This window comes from Centropristis striata, chromosome 23, assembly GCF_030273125.1.
Source record: "Centropristis striata isolate RG_2023a ecotype Rhode Island chromosome 23, C.striata_1.0, whole genome shotgun sequence".
Lineage (NCBI taxonomy): Eukaryota > Metazoa > Chordata > Actinopteri > Perciformes > Serranidae > Centropristis > Centropristis striata.
The window spans coordinates 19,401,727-19,420,183 of NC_081539.1; the positions used below are offsets into that span (position 1 = coordinate 19,401,727).

Consider the following 18,457-nt stretch of genomic DNA (forward strand, 5'->3'; position numbering starts at 1 on the left):
TATGAAAATTGTTGACAAAATTTGACAAGATAAAGGTTCAGTTATACTGACCTAGTCATTTAGATATTACGTAATTTATCCTTTGTATTGCAGGGTATACATATGTTCGATTACCTTCTGGAGTGGCTATCTTATGGGTGTGGTGTTGCAGTAAATTGTTGCAGTCATTAATTATGCCTTCAGATAGTTATGATAAGCACGACACTTTCTGAAAGCATTACACAAAGACAACGATATAACCTCAATGAAATTACAAGGTATCAATGATTACGACTTTCAATGAGACATGTCTTTCAAAAGGCACCGCTGGGATTCGAACCCAGGATCTCCTGTTTACTAGACAGGCGCTTTAACCAACTAAGCCACGGCGCCGCTGGGATCTGCGGCTGGGAGGACAGTACCGCTCTATCTAATTAGTGTATTATTGTTGAATGAAAACTAACGACTGTAATAAAATAAATTAGCTTACTTTAGTTTCCCACTCAACTTATCACTATTCATTACTACAACCTACATTTGTTGGAGTTAAAACAGAAACAAAAAGCAGGGGATATATTCGCATAATATTATCCAAATATATTCCTTGACCAAAACATTACATATTTGTTATAATCAGTTATATTAAGGGTTAAGAGAGAATGGAAACAAAAAGATGGTTAAGGTTAGGGGTTAAAATTAAATGTAGTATAATAAACCAGCAATTTGTAAAACAATTCAATTGGGAAATAAGAGCCCGCAGAACAACATCAATATTGTGTTTTAAATAAATATACATAATGAGCAGTTTTAATAAATAATGTATAATGTTTATTAATATGTAACAAATACATTTATTAAGGAGAATGTCAAGTTCCAAACTACAGTGTTGACATTTTAAGGGTAATTGATTTTTTTAATCAAATACCCAAACCCAGCAAGATATTTCTCACAAGATGGACTTCAAAGTCTAGATCAGGGATGGGCAACTGGAGGCCCGGGGGCCGCATACGGCCCGCACCCTTTCTTGATGTGGCCCTCAGTACAACTACATAGAAATTACAGTAGGTGGTTATTTTTTATTTGCTTCGAAACCTTTTGTATTCCTATTTATACTGTTATGCGTGCATTTGAGCATGAAATGTGTTAAGTAACTGCACTGTAAACATATTTAAAATTGCAGTTTCATCATATGTGGTTAAGTGCACATTCTATGTGGCCCTGTGGTAGTGTCCATGAAAAATTGTGGCCCCCTCCAGCATTTAAATTGCCCATCCCTGGTCTAGATGGAAGTCTGATGTTATATAAGTTATTTGTTCCTGCAGATGTCACTGTTCAACATGGATGGATATATGATAACGTTACTCGGTTTCTAGAAATATGAAAGAGCCAAAGAGAAGAAATTGAAAACACTTTCTCCAGTGTAGACACAGATGTGCATCTTAGTCGTGTTGAGAAACCAGCCTCCTTGGATTTGAAAAACATATATATAATGGCTTATAATAAAACTTATATTGCCTTTCACTAACCACGTGACGGTTGTTATGGAAGTTTCTCTGCCGTAAAACATGAGCCGCTGTGGCGAAGCACGTTTGTGTGACAGGAGCAGGAGCTAGCAGTGACGTTAGCGCATGCGTTAGCCAGCTTAGCTAGCCGTTTGTGTCACAGGTTTAAACTGTCATTTCAGCAACACGGAGGATGTAACGTTTATTGTTTTACATCAAAATACACCGTAGAAATAAAACCTTTTGTTTAGCAGCGAGCACAGACTGGATGTGAGAGGACACAGCGGAGCCAGCGCTGTTGTTCAGTCTGTGGGGAAACCATTTTAAGATTGTCAATGCATCCGACAAATAAGGATACACTCGTCTCGCTAGCTTAATTTAGCTAGCTAAACGACATTGTCTGCTTCTTGGATGGGTTCGCTGTACGAGTTTCTCCTGGAAGAAACGGTGATCGGTGCCTAGCGAACATCATGGATACTGCCGAAGAAGGTAAATAACTAAAGAAATGCGCCGCTTGTCGTTGCACAGCTGGGGTTAACTAGTGTTAGCTTTCGCAAGTGTACCACTCCGAACCTGCTGCTGAGCTGGCCTGCTAGTGGTTAACTTAGCATAGCGTTATATCCTGTCAGTGTGCCGAGAGGTTAATTCGGGAACATGGGAATCGACTGCTAAATGTTGTAGTAATGTAGCCTGACTTAATATGAGAACAAAGGCTGAAGCAGCAATGTAGAAAGGTCTAAAAGTTGTGATGTCACCAGTCTCCTAATGTATGGCCATATAAACGAGTGAAACATCCTCTCTTCACCATTTAAGTATCAAGCATTACGATTAGAGTGTTCACTCCAGAAGACACGTCTGTCTACAGTGTCAACCCAATCAATCCAATCCAATCCACTTTATTTGTATAGCACATTTAAACAACAAAAACGTCTCCAAAGTGCTGTACATAGAATTAACAATAAAACAAACATTTCCATATAACAATCAGCAATAAATAAGTGCATAAATCTAAAATGATGCTATAAATAAAACAATAAATTCAAACAGATAAACATAGTAAAATAAATAAAAGACGTAGTTAAAAGTAGTAAAATAAATAAAAGACACAGAGGACCACAAAACTCACGCAAAGTTAAAAAGCCAGGGAATAAAAATGGGTCTTTAGACGAGACTTAAAACATTCCACCTTGTCCCACTACTCTCTCTGCACACCTCTGGTTTGCTTAACTTTGGAGATCTGTATCATATTACTAACTATCATGTTGTGTGTGTGTGTGTGTGTGTGTGTGTGTGTGTTTGTTTGTGTGTGAAGCGGATATTTGTCGTGTGTGCCGCTCTGAGGGGACCCCAGACAAACCCTTGTACCACCCTTGTGTCTGCACTGGCAGTATCAAGTTTATCCACCAGGAATGGTAAGTGTGTTCCACTCTTCAGCTGTTATTATTGTGACCTCCCGCTTCTCTCCCCAGAAAACTTTCTCCCTTATTTAAGCATTTACATGTGCACCAAAAGAACTTCACACAGAACGCTGTGTGAAGTTCTTGCTCCCCCAAACTTTATCCTTATCAGTGTCCAAGTTAATGGTTGAAATGAAGATAGACTGTGTAGAACTGATTATGTGGGTGTTATTCACATTGTTAAAAGCATGCAATACAATTGATAATTTCTGAAAGTAGTATAATGTTTAAGATACTTCGTTTGTTCCCATTCTGGTTCTATGGACCTGAGCAAAATGTCCTCGAGAAACCCAGCCAAGAGTACACTTGATTTCTTTAAAAAAAAAAAAAAAATCTGTTACCAAATTGTTTTTAATCCCATAGGCTAAAAAAAGAACAAGGACTAGTATGCACATGCTCACATTATAAGAGGATTATTATTGTGTAGTGATTTGTTATATTTGAGGGTGGTTACTAAGTAATAGGATAACTTGCTGCATAAGTCGTCCCCTTTGATTATTCTTTAACAGTGGTTTGAAAGCAAATGTAATTGAAGAATCATGAAAGGATGCAGAACAAGTTCACTATCAGTCACATTGAGGTTACATAGTTTCCCAGATTACTGGCCCTGTGTGTGCGTGGTATTGGCATAGTGAAAACAATACGAACCCCTGCAGGTATTTTGGAGATTGTGCTGCGTTCTCAGTTGTCCTGTGTGTAAGCCTCACAGGTTACAAGAGGGTCAGGTGCATGGAAATCCCCAGGCAAAAGCAAAGGCCAGGCCTGGATTGTTCTGTGGTAATTGTTGAACCTCAGTTTGTATCCATAGTAATTCACATCCACCCCCACAAAGTTTAGAATAACAGTCTTTTGTGTCTGGATTGTGCAGTTGTGCTGAGTGCATGCAGGTTGCAGCTAACCTGTTTATCTTATTTCCCTGTTTTTGTTACTATTTAAAAATCAACCCTTCAGCAACACTCGGGTAGCAGTTACATTTAATGTGCAATTGACTGCTGACTGAGTGACACAGTCAGTGATGCATCAGAGATTCATGATTCTTTGGCTAAATCAGGATTTCAGGTTGTTTCACATATGACTCGCTTTTACACATGTATACCAGAATATATGTTACAATGTGTTTATTTATAATGAGCTGGTCAACTAGATCATGTGGCCAGTGGAAACAACCCACAACACAACCAGCTGTTGCGTACCTATAATGCTGACCTCAGTCCATATTTTCTGAACTGAACGAATTGCATCAACAAACTTGGAAGGAGTAAATATGTTCTGTCACGGGAATAAACCTTGTGATTTTTTTTCGTTAGAGGGCAGTGTAGAAACCTTGAAGGATGTAAGGTGAATTGAAATTTAAGCATAACCTGCTCTGTCTTTCATGCTGTCATATGTGTAGGAATCAGGTGGTGCAACGTCTCCCTTACATAATCCAGTTGTTCATCCCAGAGTCCAGCCTATGTCACAACAAGTAGGGATGGTCTTATTATGGACAACATATAAGCACAAATCAGCTCAGAATTACCCGGTACACTCTTTTGTGTGATTTGTTAGTCAGCAAGTGTGTTACCATGACTGAAACATAAGTTCTCACAGTCAGTGTGTGTTGGGTTCAGAGATCCTGCCGAGGTCATGACAGCTGAGCGTGTCTTCATCACGTCATATCGTTGTGTAGTCATAGCAGTTGTAAAAAAGATTATGTCACGTCAACTCGTCAACACTACTGACCTTTGTCTGAGTCTCACAACGTCAACATCCCAGACTGTGATATAAATTTGCAACACAGGAGTTGTTTGTTGTGATAGTATGTAGTTGGATCTTGTTATTTCAAAGGCCTTGTGAACAGAGACCATTTGGGAGAGTGAAAATGTCTGAACTGGGGACCAGTCAAATCTATTGAAATCAGAACTGTTAACGTTTTGAAATGTGACTCTGGGCACACATTGCTTCTTTAAGGATTTTAACAGTGGATGCTGTTGATGTGAAAATTCAGTTTTTCAATGTCTCTCGTCAAAGCCACACATGCAAAATTATGTAATAAAAACATAGACATTCCCCACGAGCACATGTTTTAGGGTGTTGAATCATATGCTACTTTTGACTGTCTAAATGTTGCTTTTACAGTTTGGTCCAGTGGCTGAAGCACAGCAGGAAGGAGTACTGTGAATTATGCAAGCACAGATTTGCTTTCACACCAAGTAAGTACTTGAGGCATTGATGGATCATCCACTTTAATATATTAAACAGCCTCGCGTTTCCTCCACAAGCCTTACAGATGGGGCCATATGGTTCTTTTTTTTAATATTCATCCTTTTGACATGTGATTATTCATTTGTTGAAAGTAGGTTTTAAACACAAATTTGAATAATATTTCGAACATCATCAAACATAAAAAAATTATTTCAATGTCTCTGGATAACTCTTTCCCCCTTTCCACTTCAGTCTACTCCCCAGACATGCCCTCGCGTCTGCCCATCCAGGACATCTGTGCCGGCCTGCTGACCAGCGTGGGCACAGCCATCCGCTACTGGTTCCATTACACGCTGGTGGCCTTCGCATGGCTCGGGGTCGTCCCTCTCACTGCATGTAAGTAGTACACAGACAAACACAAATGTAGAGATAAACTGAATGTATACTCAAGGGCACAGTTATCTCCTTATTAATACTAAATACTGTTCTAACACCTTGTATCAGTTGTTTCATAGTTTTTTTTTAAATCTGGAATATGTAATTCACATTTTTTTCTCTCTTCATAAGTTGATTAATCAAAGCAATGAGGTTTAATAGGTTTTAGCTTGTTTTAGCTGGTTTGAAATAAGTAGATGTTTATTATATTGTATGAAGTGGTCATGACATAAGCTTCCCATATTAGCTCATGTTCATGGTTTAACTCCAAGAGAATTAACAGCTTTACTGCTATTACATAACATGCAATGCTGGACCTGTTCCAAGATATGTAAATCCCTCTTAGTTCTCAAAATATGAATTATTTTTGAAGCAACTGCAAAATGCACATATTAGCATAATTAAAATGTGTTTACGTGTGTAAAATGACCCTCATTTATTTATCTGTCTCAGGTCGCATCTACAAGTGTCTGTTTACCGGCTCTGTGAGCTCACTTTTGACACTGCCGCTGGACATGCTGTCTACGTGAGTGATGACACCAGTATTCTCTTACTACACACTCCTGAAGCTAAAGCTAGGCTCATTTAAACTGTGTTCACAAGAGATAAGGCAGTGCAGCAATTCGCAGCAGGGTTGTGCAGTGTTGGGGGAGTGTCAATTTAATTATCCATTTGTGTGAGTTCCTGTGGTTACCTATAACTCCCCAATGTAGCACCAGCAGACTCTGTACTTCACAGTAATTGTTTTCCGTCTGAGCGCTTTATGATCACAACATTTCTTACTGCATTTGAAGGCAGCTTTTGCAGCAGCTAGACAAAAAAACAACAACAATGTGTTTTGTTGGAGCTGGTTGCAGGAAACACACTTGTGAGGATAAAAAACATTTTTTACCCTCTTAGTTTTTTTTCCTATACTAAAATTGTTGTCAGCCCCTCACAGCATTGATACAGACAGGGATGTTTACTGTACTCTTTCACCAACTCGCCAGGTTGTGTGATTGGCAGCTGCAAACACATTTCTCCCAAATTTGCATTTCTTTCAATGTTTCTGCGGCAGGCTGCTGTGCCTTAAATGAATGAGATGACTTTTTTCACTGTAGTGCTATATCTGGTCTGAACACATCCGTACCTGTTTATTATCTTCATGTCCTTATAGCTTACTTTTCAAATGTATGTTTCAGTGTTTTTGTGTGTTTATTTAAGTATTGATCCCTGTACTCCTGCAGAGAGAACCTGCTTGCAGATTGTCTTCAGGGCTGCTTCGTGGTCACCTGCACGTTGTGTGCATTCATCAGCCTGGTGTGGCTCAGAGAACAGATAGTCCATGGTGGCGCTCCCCAGTGGTTAGAGCAGCACCAGCCGCCGCCACCTAACGCAGCCGGACAAGCCAATGAGGTGCTTTGCTTCACTGATTGCCAATGAGGCCCAGGCTTTTCTCTCCTGATATGCAAACTTGTACATTCTTACCTGGACATATACACACAATCGTATATGTTGAACCCATGCATCCTACCTCCTCACTCTCAGGCACCTGCTGCAGGCCAGGGAGCAGCTGAGGAGCCCCCTGCAGCCCAACCAGCTCCTGCAGATCCACCAGCCCAGAATGAAGCAGAGCCTGAGCCCCCTGATGTCCCCCCAGACCAGGGAGATGACCCAGAGCTGGAAGAGGAGGAGGGAGCAGCAGCTGAAGATGCAGACCCCAACAATGGAGCACAAGGTTGGAATCTGATAAAGCTAATTAATCACAATCAGAGTTTCGGGTTTAAGTATCTTTCTGGTAGTTGTAGTTGCAATCCTGAGTAGTGCTGAAGAGTTGTAAGGCTATATAAAGTGTTTTCATTGCTATATAAATAGCACTCGTTTCAAGACATGTATTAGGCTAACAAACACAGCGATTGTGTCCAAGAATGGCACACTGCCTGTCTGTCCATCACATTTTACAGTGTATCCTGCCTGCTCAAATGTTATGCAGATATGCTGGAATGCTTTACCTTACAAAATGTAATTTCTTAACATTACAAAACACTGAGAAAATGGTGCAGAACATGCAGAAATACAAAACAGCAGAACATCACAAATGAGAAGAAAAATGTTTAATCTCCAGTGAAGCCGACAAACAAGGCCATTGGTGAAGCAACATCTTTTTGAAACAGAAAACAACAGGGTTTATAGAAATGCGCTCTTAAACGCTGAGAAACACTCAAACAAGCGGCACCACTGGCATTAGAGCATGCAATTAATTTGAGAATGATACACAGTATGTCACAGTGCTACCAGTAGCACTCATATCTCACTAATTTGTTTTTGTTTTCCTGTGGTTAATGGACTGATTTTGCAGCAGGCCAGGAAAATAATGGACTGATAATGAATTGTGATTGTATTATACATTATTCTAGCTGTGGGGTGTCACCACAGCTAAATTAATTCAGTGGAAAACCCTCACGATAGGTTGTAATCCAAACATGTTTTCCCAGAACAGCATTAATAATGTATTCGTAACAGCATTCTTAAGTACTATTTTTCACTATTGCGGCTCAAAGTCAACCTAAAAGCACAAAGATTACATTTTCCTGTTACTTTATGGTGGACTGTAATGCTATGGACATAACCGACAAACAGGCTGAAACATATGATTTTTTTCCCCCCAATTATATGTTTATATTGGGGCAGTAATAAAGATTTTCATAGTAGATTAATCTGTCAATTATTTCCTTGATTAATTGGTGTGTTTGGTTTATAAAATGTCACAAAATGGTTATAAATGTTGATTAGTGTTTCCCAAAGCCTCAAAGAAAGAAAAAGAAAAAGTCCTTAAATGTCTTGTTTTGTCCACAACGAGAGGATATTGAGTTTACCATTATAGCGGAGTAAAGAAACCATAAAATATTCACATTTAAGAAGTTGTAATTGTATAATTTTGATATTTTTTTCTTTAAATAATTACTCAAACCAGTTAAAAGATTATCAAACTAGTTGGCAAGTAAATTAATAATTGAAAAGTAATCCATTAATCTCTGCAGCTATAGTTTATATAGATGCATTTTATGTAACGTACTGTTGTGAATGTATTCATCCTTATTGCTTTCAAAGTGAATTTGTTTCTCTGTAGATGACATGAACTGGAATGCTTTGGAGTGGGACAGAGCAGCGGAGGAGCTCACCTGGGAAAGGGTAACTCTGCATGACATAACTGATCTCCAAACACCAGCATCCTGAGTACACAGTTTACACTTTTCAGAACTCTTTCTATGCGTGTTATACATCATAAAGCACTAAAACTCTTTCCATTTCACTTTTAGATGCTTGGCCTGGATGGTTCACTGGTATTTTTGGTAAGTCTTTAAAATCTGCAATTGTCAATTATGCTCTTTAGACTTTTGTACGATGAGTTTGTAAGTTAAATTGTGTCTTTTTTTTTCTTGTAGGAGCATGTTTTTTGGGTAGTGTCTCTCAACACACTCTTCATCCTGGTCTTTGGTGAGTAGACTGAATCATCAAATCAATTTAATCAATTATTTTATGTTTTAAAGTACAGAATAACTCTGCACAGCAGTAGTTACATTCATCAAGAACTAAAACAAAAATTAAATTACCCTGAGACTTTTTTGTCATTCCAATATCTTAAACATATAATGCAATTGTAGCAATGGTGTATGTTGATTGCATCTGAACCTCGTTTATATGCCACAATGGGAAAATGTCCTTTTTATTTTTTTCTCCCTCATTCAGCATTTTGTCCCTACCACATTGGGCACTTCTCTGTTGTGGGTCTTGGCTTTGAGGAATATGTAAGAAACTGCTCTCATCAACTCAACATTAGTATGCAATATTGTGTCTCTTGAACTGTGATTAATTAATCGACTACAACTTTGCACTTTGCTTCAGGTCCAAGCCTCCCACTTTGAGGGTTTAATCACAACCATCGTGGGCTACATACTGCTGGCCATGACGCTCATCCTCTGTCATGTATCCTTCCACACCATAAATCCCCTGCACTCTACTGGATTGTTAATCCTAAAGGTCTTTTCACATCAGGAACGTAACAAAACAATTTTTAGCATTCTTTCACAACATAATGGGTACAAATATTTGCATTCTGCGTATTCCAACGAAAGTGAATTGTTTACACTGTGACACAGTTTATCATATAAAAGCATTCCCACACTCGACTCTACACACTTGAGATGGGCTTGTTATTCCAAGGGTTGCATTTCCTTAGGGTGGTGCCAAAGATGCATGTTACTGTAAATGCTTTATTGCACTGGTTTTTATTATTCATGACTGGACTGAACAGATTCTAAATGTGTTCATTATATATAATACACGGCCTTTAATACAAAGCTTAATGGTCATTTTAATACATATAGGGCTCATGTGCTTCCATTGCTGGTAATAACAATACTAATACTTATAATAATAATGAAGCTGTTGCTTATCCTATATGGTCAGGTTTGATAGGATTGCTTTCCAAACAACTACATTTGTGACATATATAATGTCCACAACATAATGTCAGCTACTGCATTTGCAAATTAATGGTTCTCTATATGTTGCCATGTCAACAAAGTATGTTGACCCCTCTTATAGGCTTCTCACCATCACAAGCAGGTCAGAAAAAGTCTATTTATCGCTCCATTAAACACCATTATTTATTGGTTATTAACTTTTTGAGTCTGAAAGGACCTTTTTTGTGCAAACAGAATTCTATTACAAAGACAGACAACGCATGTGAAATGCATACTGTTTGGTTTGTGCGGGTGTAAATGTGTGAGTTGTGTGGATCCTTAATGGCTGTCTCAGGGACTGGCTGCTCTGGTCAGGTTCCAGCGATCCCGCCGTCTCCTGGGAGTCTGCTACATTGTTGTCAAGGTAACGAACATTTCTGCTTTGTGTAACTCATGTCTGCATCGTCCTTGGTGGAAATCTAGACAGAAATATTCACTGACTGAGATTTACTACCTGAACAAAGCACTCTATCTGACGTGTTGAGTTGAAAGACAATAGTTTTATATAGTGTGACCTAAAAAAAAATCATATTTTATATTCAGACTTGAGGTGGCCTTGTTCATTTCATTCAAGTGTGCCTGAAACTGAATCAGAGTCTCACTTTTACTGATTTTCAACACCTTGATATAAAGATTTTAATTCTATTTTTAGGCTCATTTGTGATTTTGGGCAATGTAAGTAGAATTTAATTATCTACTTATGGTGTAAAGTGATACTGAGACACATTTCTGCTTCCATTTCAGGTCTCTCTGCTGGTTGTCGTGGAGATTGGTGTTTTTCCACTCATCTGTGGCTGGTGGCTTGACATCTGCTCTTTAGTAAGTCTAATCTCAATGTCCCTCAGTTCGACTGTTTTAATCTGTTAAATTATGCCGTTCCTGTTCTTGGAATCCCCAGCTCCTTACACCTGTCTGCATTATTTATTAAACTAGTGTAATGTAAGAATCAGTATCATGGTCTTAAAATGTTTATTGTATTCCGCATTCCTGGCAGATGTTGTTACAGATGCAGTACCATATTTTATAGTGACAAACACTTTTCTGTCCATCTGAGCTGCATCTCAAATAAATCTTAAAGTTCCCAGCTAAAAGACAAAATCGGGCCCATGTTGGGTCTTCACGATTTAACAGGGCTGAGATAGAAGCAAAGGCTTATGATAACACAGATCACACATTTATTACCACAGAAACACAGAGAGGAGATTTATGGATGCCTTTGTGTTGTGGCTCTCACTCTCTTTGACTGCAAGTCTCAGCGTATCAGCAAGTTTTCACTCTTTGAATCAACCTGCCTCGGAACAGGTGGAGCAGCTTACACAGCAGAAGGGAAGCACGTTCCTTTCACTCTGCAGCTGTTCACCTGTGAAAAGAATCCAATTAGCACGAAAATGGACTGTGTAGAATAAGTTATCTTTCTCATTTCAGGTGTCCCACAAATTAAATTTAGCTGGTGTCTGCTACTGTTTTAGAAGTGTTTTAGAAGCTGTAATAAATATGTGACATGTGTGACATCTGAAATATCCATCCTACTCACACTTGAGCAGCACTGGAGGAATCCTTCATCATGCATGTACTCAGAAACTAATTGAGCATTGTCTTATTTTAATCTGTTAAGCATATGGCATGTGCAATTATTATTCATAGCACAGTTTATGTTCTAGCCAACTGTGCATTCATTTGTCAAAGACAAGTCATTAGGATGCATCATCTTAGAGCCAACGCTGAATCTGAACCAGTCTAAGTGATCTTTATTTACATTTTACCTCCTGCAGGAGATGTTTGACGCCTCCCTGAAAGATAGAGAGTTGAGTTTTAAATCAGCCCCTGGTACCACCATGTTTCTTCACTGGCTTGTGGGAATGGTCTATGTCTTCTACTTTGCTTCTTTTATCCTCCTACTGAGAGAGGTAAGATCCCAACAACAATAACATTTGCTTTTTTTAATGTAGCTGCAGATTATTGTTTGTTCATTTTTACACTATACAAAATATAATTGTTCCTTTTATTGTTCTATCATCAGGTGCTGAGGCCGGGTGTGCTGTGGTTTCTGAGAAACCTCAATGACCCAGACTTTAACCCAGTGCAGGAGATGATTCACCTTCCCATCTACAGACACCTGCGGCGGTTCATCCTCTCTGTGGTTGTGTTTGGCTCTATCGTGCTACTCATGCTGTGGCTGCCCATCAGGCTGATCAAACTACTGCTGCCCGCCTTCCTCCCATACAATGTCATGCTCTACAGGTAACCAGCAGGCGTAACAACATTATAGGTCACTTAACGGTGTGAAATGTGCTGCTTTGTCTCTCTGAAATGTGTGAAACGGTTTCCTCCTGAGCAAGATAGCCATAACATCTCCCCACAGTACATCTAGAGGAAAGAGGAAATATTGGCCATATTACTAACATGAAAAACTAATAAAAACAAGAGTTGCAGTGTCTTGACCTATTTGAGTGTATGCTGTAAGAAACAAAGGAGAATAGAGGTCTCGAGCACAAGAACTGCTCAGTGTAACCATGTAGTTCAAGCACTAGCACACGCTGTAGAAATGGCTTTTTCTGACCCTGTCCACCTCTTTCCTCTCAGTGATGCCCCGGTCAGCGAGCTGTCTTTGGAGCTATTATTACTTCAGGTGGTGCTGCCAGCTCTGTTGGAGCAGGGACACACTCGCCAGTGGCTCAAAGGCCTGGTCAGGGCCTGGACAGTCAGTGCTGGATATTTGCTGTAAGTGATTTAGTTCAAATACACTTGTATATTAGGTTCTATTTTATCTTACTGATCCCCTGATTTTTCTCACTTTTCTTACTGTCTATGACCAAAAACATGTTTCCCTCCACAGAGACCTCCATTCCTACCTTCTTGGCGAGCAGGAGGACAATGATGCCAACCAGCCTGTGAACAACAACAACAATAACAACCCTCCTCCTGGTCACCATAACAACAATAACAACCCCGCCCCAGCTGTTGGCGAGGGGCTGCACGCAGCCCATCAAGCCATTCTGCAGCAAGGGGGCCCAGTTGGATTCCAGCCTTACCACAGACCCCTTCGCTTCCCATTCAGGGTGAGAAAGTCCTAAAGTTTTCATATTTGTCACTGCAGTTTCTGGAATAGTCTCTGAGGATATCTTATATTGTGAATTACTGTTGTTTCTTTTTTTAGTATAGTTTGTGCACATGTTTGATTGACTCAGTTATAGGATTTGTTGGTTACAGTTTACAATTCTTAGATGCATGTATTCCAGTCTGCATAGTCTTAACAGGCAGGCTACATATGCAGACAGATTATATAGCGGCTGTAACAACATTACACTTCCACAATAATCAATGAAATTGGCTGCAACAGGCGTGAGAGCAGCTTGTATGTGGTGCATATGCGCCACAGAGATCCGCTCTGCAAACATAAATATAGATCGGTCTACTATATCATGGGTGTGCGCAGCCCCTTTACACAGAAATGGGACATACAATGTATTCTTTATTATTAAACTACAGACATACACGAAATGACTTAAATGACTTTCAGTGAGGATATTGGCAGTGTGGTTCTGACAGTTTCTATTATTTATTGTTTCCTGTCACCTGCTAGCTTGATAATAACTGATAAGGGAGATTGAAATAGAAGACTGGCGTGGAAATAATAACAAGTATAAGAAGGAAGCTGGAGGTTTTTTAACCCTACAGTCTCTTAAAGAAAGAGACGTAGTATTTGTGCTTTTTCCTCACAAATTTAGAAGTGAGCCACTAACTGCACATCTTAGGCCATGCAAGTCAACTCCCAGTAACTACACTCCTCCATAATTTTACTTTGATCTTATAATTGTCGTACATGTTTCAATTGTAGTCTATAAAATACAGCAGAGACACATTTCTATGGTGCGACGAAGAATGGAGAATCATAATCAGGCATGTTGAGGCTTCCTTACAGTCACGTTTATTCTAAAACTGACCTCTTCTCTCCAGATTGTGTTGCTGATCGCATTCATGTGCATCACTCTGCTGGTGGCCAGTCTGGTGTGCCTAACCCTACCAGGTAAGATGTGGTGACTTTAAAGACAGCCAGCAATTTATCTTCTACTGTGCAGACCCACACCCAAACCATAATTAAAGGGTGAATCTATGTATATGCACGTCTTTGCTGTTTAAGCAGTTCTTTTTTTAAGTTCTAGCTTAAATAGTTATTCATTTCTTTGTCAATCATTGTTGCTTTGTCACGTGTGTTTCAGTATTCACCGGGCGCTGGCTGATGTCCTTCTGGACAGGAAACTCCAAAATCCACGAGCTGTACACAGCAGCGTGCGGCCTGTATGTCTGCTGGCTGTCTATCCGCGGAGTCACTGTGCTGTTGGCCTGGATGCCCCAGGGACGCACCGTCATCGCACGCAAGGTCCAAGAGTGGACACTGATGGTAGGTATCTGTAAACAGCCTCTATTGTTGGCAAACACCTACACTGGGCAGCAGAGTTGTATTGTAATTACTTGTTCTCTTTCCAGCTGTGTGATTGTCTCCTCCTGCAGCGTTTTTGTCCCATGGTTGGTTGCTTATTACAAGATCATTAGCCGAGATGCAAAATTTGTCTGCTTCTGCCTCGCAGTAATCTTCTAAACTTGTCATTCTGCCAATGCAGAAATCTGGTGCAATCAAAGGGGAATAACACTAAAACTACAACACTTGTTCCCTCACGTTTTATGCTTAATCATGTTCATTGTATATGCTAGATTCTGAAGACCCTGGTTGTGGCTCTGCTGGTCGCTGGAGTAATCCCGCTGCTTCTGGGCTTGCTGTTTGAACTGGTCATTGTGGCTCCACTCAGGGTCCCTCTGGACCAAACACCACTCTTCTACCCCTGGCAGGTAGGATCGATTGGTCTGTGTTGCGTGGTCATATCTGTCTTTTGCCGTCTCTCTCTGTCTACAGAGAGACTTTTTAGTGGTTTATTGTTGTGTAGGTATTGTGTTGTAATTGTTCCTGCTCCCTGTTACTATGTGTGTTCTTCAACATTGCCACATAATTCCCAGTTCTGATATTCATGTTCATCCAACTGTTATTTGCAGGACTGGGCTCTCGGAGTGCTCCATGCCAAAATCATTGCTGCCATCACTCTCATGGGCCCTCAGTGGTGGCTGAAGACTGTTATTGAGCAGGTGGGTTTTAGATGGATATTTTGGTTTCTCACCAACAATTCTCCACTACTCTCAGGGTGCTTTCAAGGCTAAGCTGTAAGAATCAGTCAAACAAACTCCGGCCTATTTCCTTAGTTAGTATGGTTAATTTAGTCTGTGTGAAAGCTGTTAAGAAAACTCTTCTTGTGTTTGTGTCTTCTTGTGTTCTCTTCTTGTGCGGACCAACACAACTGAACCGAGTGGGGATCTCGGACCGGTGTCTCGCCGACTCTGGTGCAGTTTGTGGCGTGAAAGCAAACAAACTAACCAAACACATGATTTTAAGATGGCAGATATGTGATTTAAGCTTGATTTTCATATCTAAACTATAAATAAATCCCCTACTGATCACGAAATTTGTTCAGGAAGTGATCTTACAATTTATCTGTTTAAGGCCATGTATGTAACCTATTCATGCAGTATAATTTGGTTTTCATGGTACTGCATGTGTACATCAGTGTGGGTATTTTCCCTGAATAATAGGTCAGTAGCTGTTAAAACTGCTGCGCTTGTGAGACTTTGTGTACTTTTTCAGTTCATTAAATCCATTAAAAAGTGTGTGACGGCAAAGCCCCAAATCATTACTGTACAGGATGCCTCCTGTCTCTACCTGTTAGTCATTATCCATGATATGGTCAATTTGCACTCTAATAAGTCTAATAATGCTTTTAATTGGTTATTTCTTCATGAGCACTTTGTGACACTGAACAAATTTGTAAGGAATTTATAGTTGTAGTCAGTGTGAACTGGAAGAATGTACCAAATGAGCCAAACTACCCTAAATAAGAAATAGTTTTTAGTCTCATTACAAACACATACGAATACAGTCTTGCCTTCTATACTGTTGTTGAATTTGTATGCACTATATTAAAGGGCAGAAGTGGAGTTGAGTACTTCAGTTGGACTACCTGGGTTAAGGCTTCCATGTCACTAAGCTTTCACTCTGCTTGAGTGGCCTTGAGCCAGACAGTGGCTCCCTAACACATCCATAGGTGTTTGGTTTTCTTGTGTTAAAGAGAGGAAAAAGAGAAGGGATCAATTACATTGTACTAGCTGTACGGTATATTAACTGTTAACTTTCTCCTCAGGTTTATGCAAATGGTATTCGTAACATTGATCTCCAGTTCATCATCCGTAAACTGGCAGCTCCAGTCATCTCTGTCCTGCTGCTGTCCCTGTGTGTGCCATATGTTATCGCTGCCGGGGTGGTTCCTGCTGTGGGTGAGTGTCTAAGTACATGTGTACATCAGAATCAATTAGACCGGCTTCCTATGGGGGCTAAAAATAAATACCTTATTAAAATTCAAGCACTTTCAAGTTTGAAAAGTGCTGGAGACTGCTTGAAATTTAGGTTACATAAAATGAAAAGTCAACTTAAAAGCAGATGGCACATGTTAAACATTAAACTTTGTTGTGGGTCTTTTTGTCTTTCTCTACTGTATCCAAATGTGTCGTTTGCCACAGCTGTGGGCTGCTGGGAAAGCTCGAAAATGCTCAAAAGTGCTTGAATCTGACCTTGTAAAATGTGTAGAAAAACTGATTATAGAGTTTAACTATCAATGTAGTTATTTTTTCTGTTGGATTATATATTTCACCTCCTTCATTCAAGCTCTTTTCTCTAAAAATGAGCGTCAAAGAGACAAATATCAGTAAACACCCCTTTCTGGGCTGAGTAATGCATATAATATCAGTTGCAAAAGGAGACAAAGCACTGGCCTTGTTCACCTAAATGCTCCAGTTTCCATTAAAATAATCGTGTGAATGTGTTGAGTTATGGAGTAAATTACATAATGCTGTTTTTTCTTATCTCCTGATGTCTTGCAATGGTTCACTATAGTGTCAGCTAATGGGATGTTCACTGAAACAATATATAACTGAAGTGCATTATTATTTGCAGGAGTTACCCCGGAGATGGAGATTCTAATGCAGAGGAGAATCTACCCGTTCCTCTTGATGGTGGTCTCACTTATCGGCATCCTGTCCTTCCAAATCCGACAGTTTAAACGCCTTTATGAACACATCAAGAACGACAAGTAAGGATCTTGGAAACCCATCTGTAGAAACTAACATGTTTTACATATTGAAGGTTCTAATTTTCATGGTAATCTCTGTATTTACAGGTACCTGGTTGGGCAGCGGCTTGTCAATTACGAACGGAAAGCTGGAAGAGCAAGCTCAGTCCCGCCCCCCAACCCTGTCGCAGAGTAGATTTTTGTGTCACACGTTGCCACATTTTTGCACCCGTTACCCTGCGTACATCCTGTATCGCCCCCCTTACCCCCACCCTTTTTGATTTTCAACTCAGTCCCTGAACCGTAATCCTTTTGAATCTCCCGTGGATCTTGGTGGATTTGATGGATCTTGTTCAATTTCTTGAATTCCCTTTCGTGCCCATCAAAGGTGGGATGGGAAAATGTATTATAATCAGGGGACAGCTGAGTAATCCCCCTCAGACAAACGGACGGAGTAAACAGGAGGGTGAGGATTAGAGGTTTGATTTGAAGTTCAACATCTGTATTGTCGTTCATGCCTTGCTTTGTAAAGTGCTGCCTGATAATTGTACATGTGTAAATACTTTGAACGCAGACTTTGTCTTAAAAAAAGGATATGGATTAATGTAATGACCATTGTACATCTTAAAAGTGTATGTATAATTTATTAAATCAAACTGACAATTTATCTTTTTGATTGACTGATTTGTGTGTGGCGACTGGGTGTCGTTAAAAATTACTGAAATTCTTGTGGTGTCACTAAAAGTGTCACAATTTCAATTTTAAATGAAAAATCGCTCAGAATAAGCTCTCAATTTTATTCGGTGGAAACCAAAAGCAGGATTAGCAAAATTGGAAATTCTAACCATATCGCAAAAAAAATAATTTGAAAATGTAAAATGGTCAGGGCATAAAACCAGTCATCTGTTGACATTTACAAATCAAGACCAGATAGTATTAACAATGGCATATATATATTTTTTTGGGGGGGGGGGGTGTAGGAGTCTAATCGAATTGTGAATTTGGAGAATAATTTTTTTGAAAGGGATCCTGTAAATAATTACTCAGTATCTTAAAATGAGTTTGTATGTTTTTGGAATGTTTATTATTTTTAAATTCTGGGTCATATACATTTCACAATTTTGATTGTCTGATTGAAATAAGTCATTTCAAGATAAATAATTATGAGAAAGTTTTTAATAAAAATGAGAAGATACAGCCTTCACATAATTTTGCCTTATGGAGGT

At 39.5% G+C, this 18,457-nt stretch overlaps 1 protein-coding gene and 1 non-coding gene across 2 annotated transcripts; one reads left to right on the forward strand and one right to left on the reverse strand.

Annotated features, from left to right (window-relative positions):
• Positions 1-298: 298 nt before the first annotated feature.
• trnat-agu (transfer RNA threonine (anticodon AGU)) lies at positions 299-372 on the reverse strand. Its single transcript has one exon. It is a non-coding gene; the product is annotated as a tRNA-Thr (tRNA).
• A 1,200-nt stretch (positions 373-1,572) lies between these two features.
• Positions 1,573-17,898, forward strand: LOC131961717 (E3 ubiquitin-protein ligase MARCHF6). Its single transcript, XM_059326572.1, has 25 exons — positions 1,573-1,970; positions 2,794-2,893; positions 5,057-5,130; positions 5,375-5,518; positions 6,011-6,083; positions 6,784-6,952; positions 7,085-7,274; positions 8,667-8,728; positions 8,857-8,889; positions 8,983-9,034; positions 9,287-9,345; positions 9,443-9,523; positions 10,358-10,426; positions 10,807-10,881; positions 11,835-11,969; positions 12,083-12,303; positions 12,646-12,783; positions 12,899-13,121; positions 14,020-14,089; positions 14,283-14,464; positions 14,776-14,910; positions 15,112-15,201; positions 16,308-16,440; positions 17,117-17,252; positions 17,340-17,898. The coding sequence occupies exons 1-25, from the start codon at positions 1,952-1,954 to the stop codon at positions 17,425-17,427; spliced, it is 2,751 nt and encodes a 916-aa protein (XP_059182555.1). The 5' UTR covers positions 1,573-1,951; the 3' UTR covers positions 17,428-17,898.
• The last annotated feature ends 559 nt before the right edge of the window (positions 17,899-18,457 follow it).

Excerpts from the sequence above, each read along its gene's own strand:
- LOC131961717 (XM_059326572.1), top strand. Across the intron at positions 13,122-14,019 it reads CCCTTCGCTTCCCATTCAGG|ATTGTGTTGCTGATCGCATT; the intron begins GTGAGAAAGTCC and ends TCTTCTCTCCAG. Across the intron at positions 15,202-16,307 it reads TGAAGACTGTTATTGAGCAG|GTTTATGCAAATGGTATTCG; the intron begins GTGGGTTTTAGA and ends CTTTCTCCTCAG.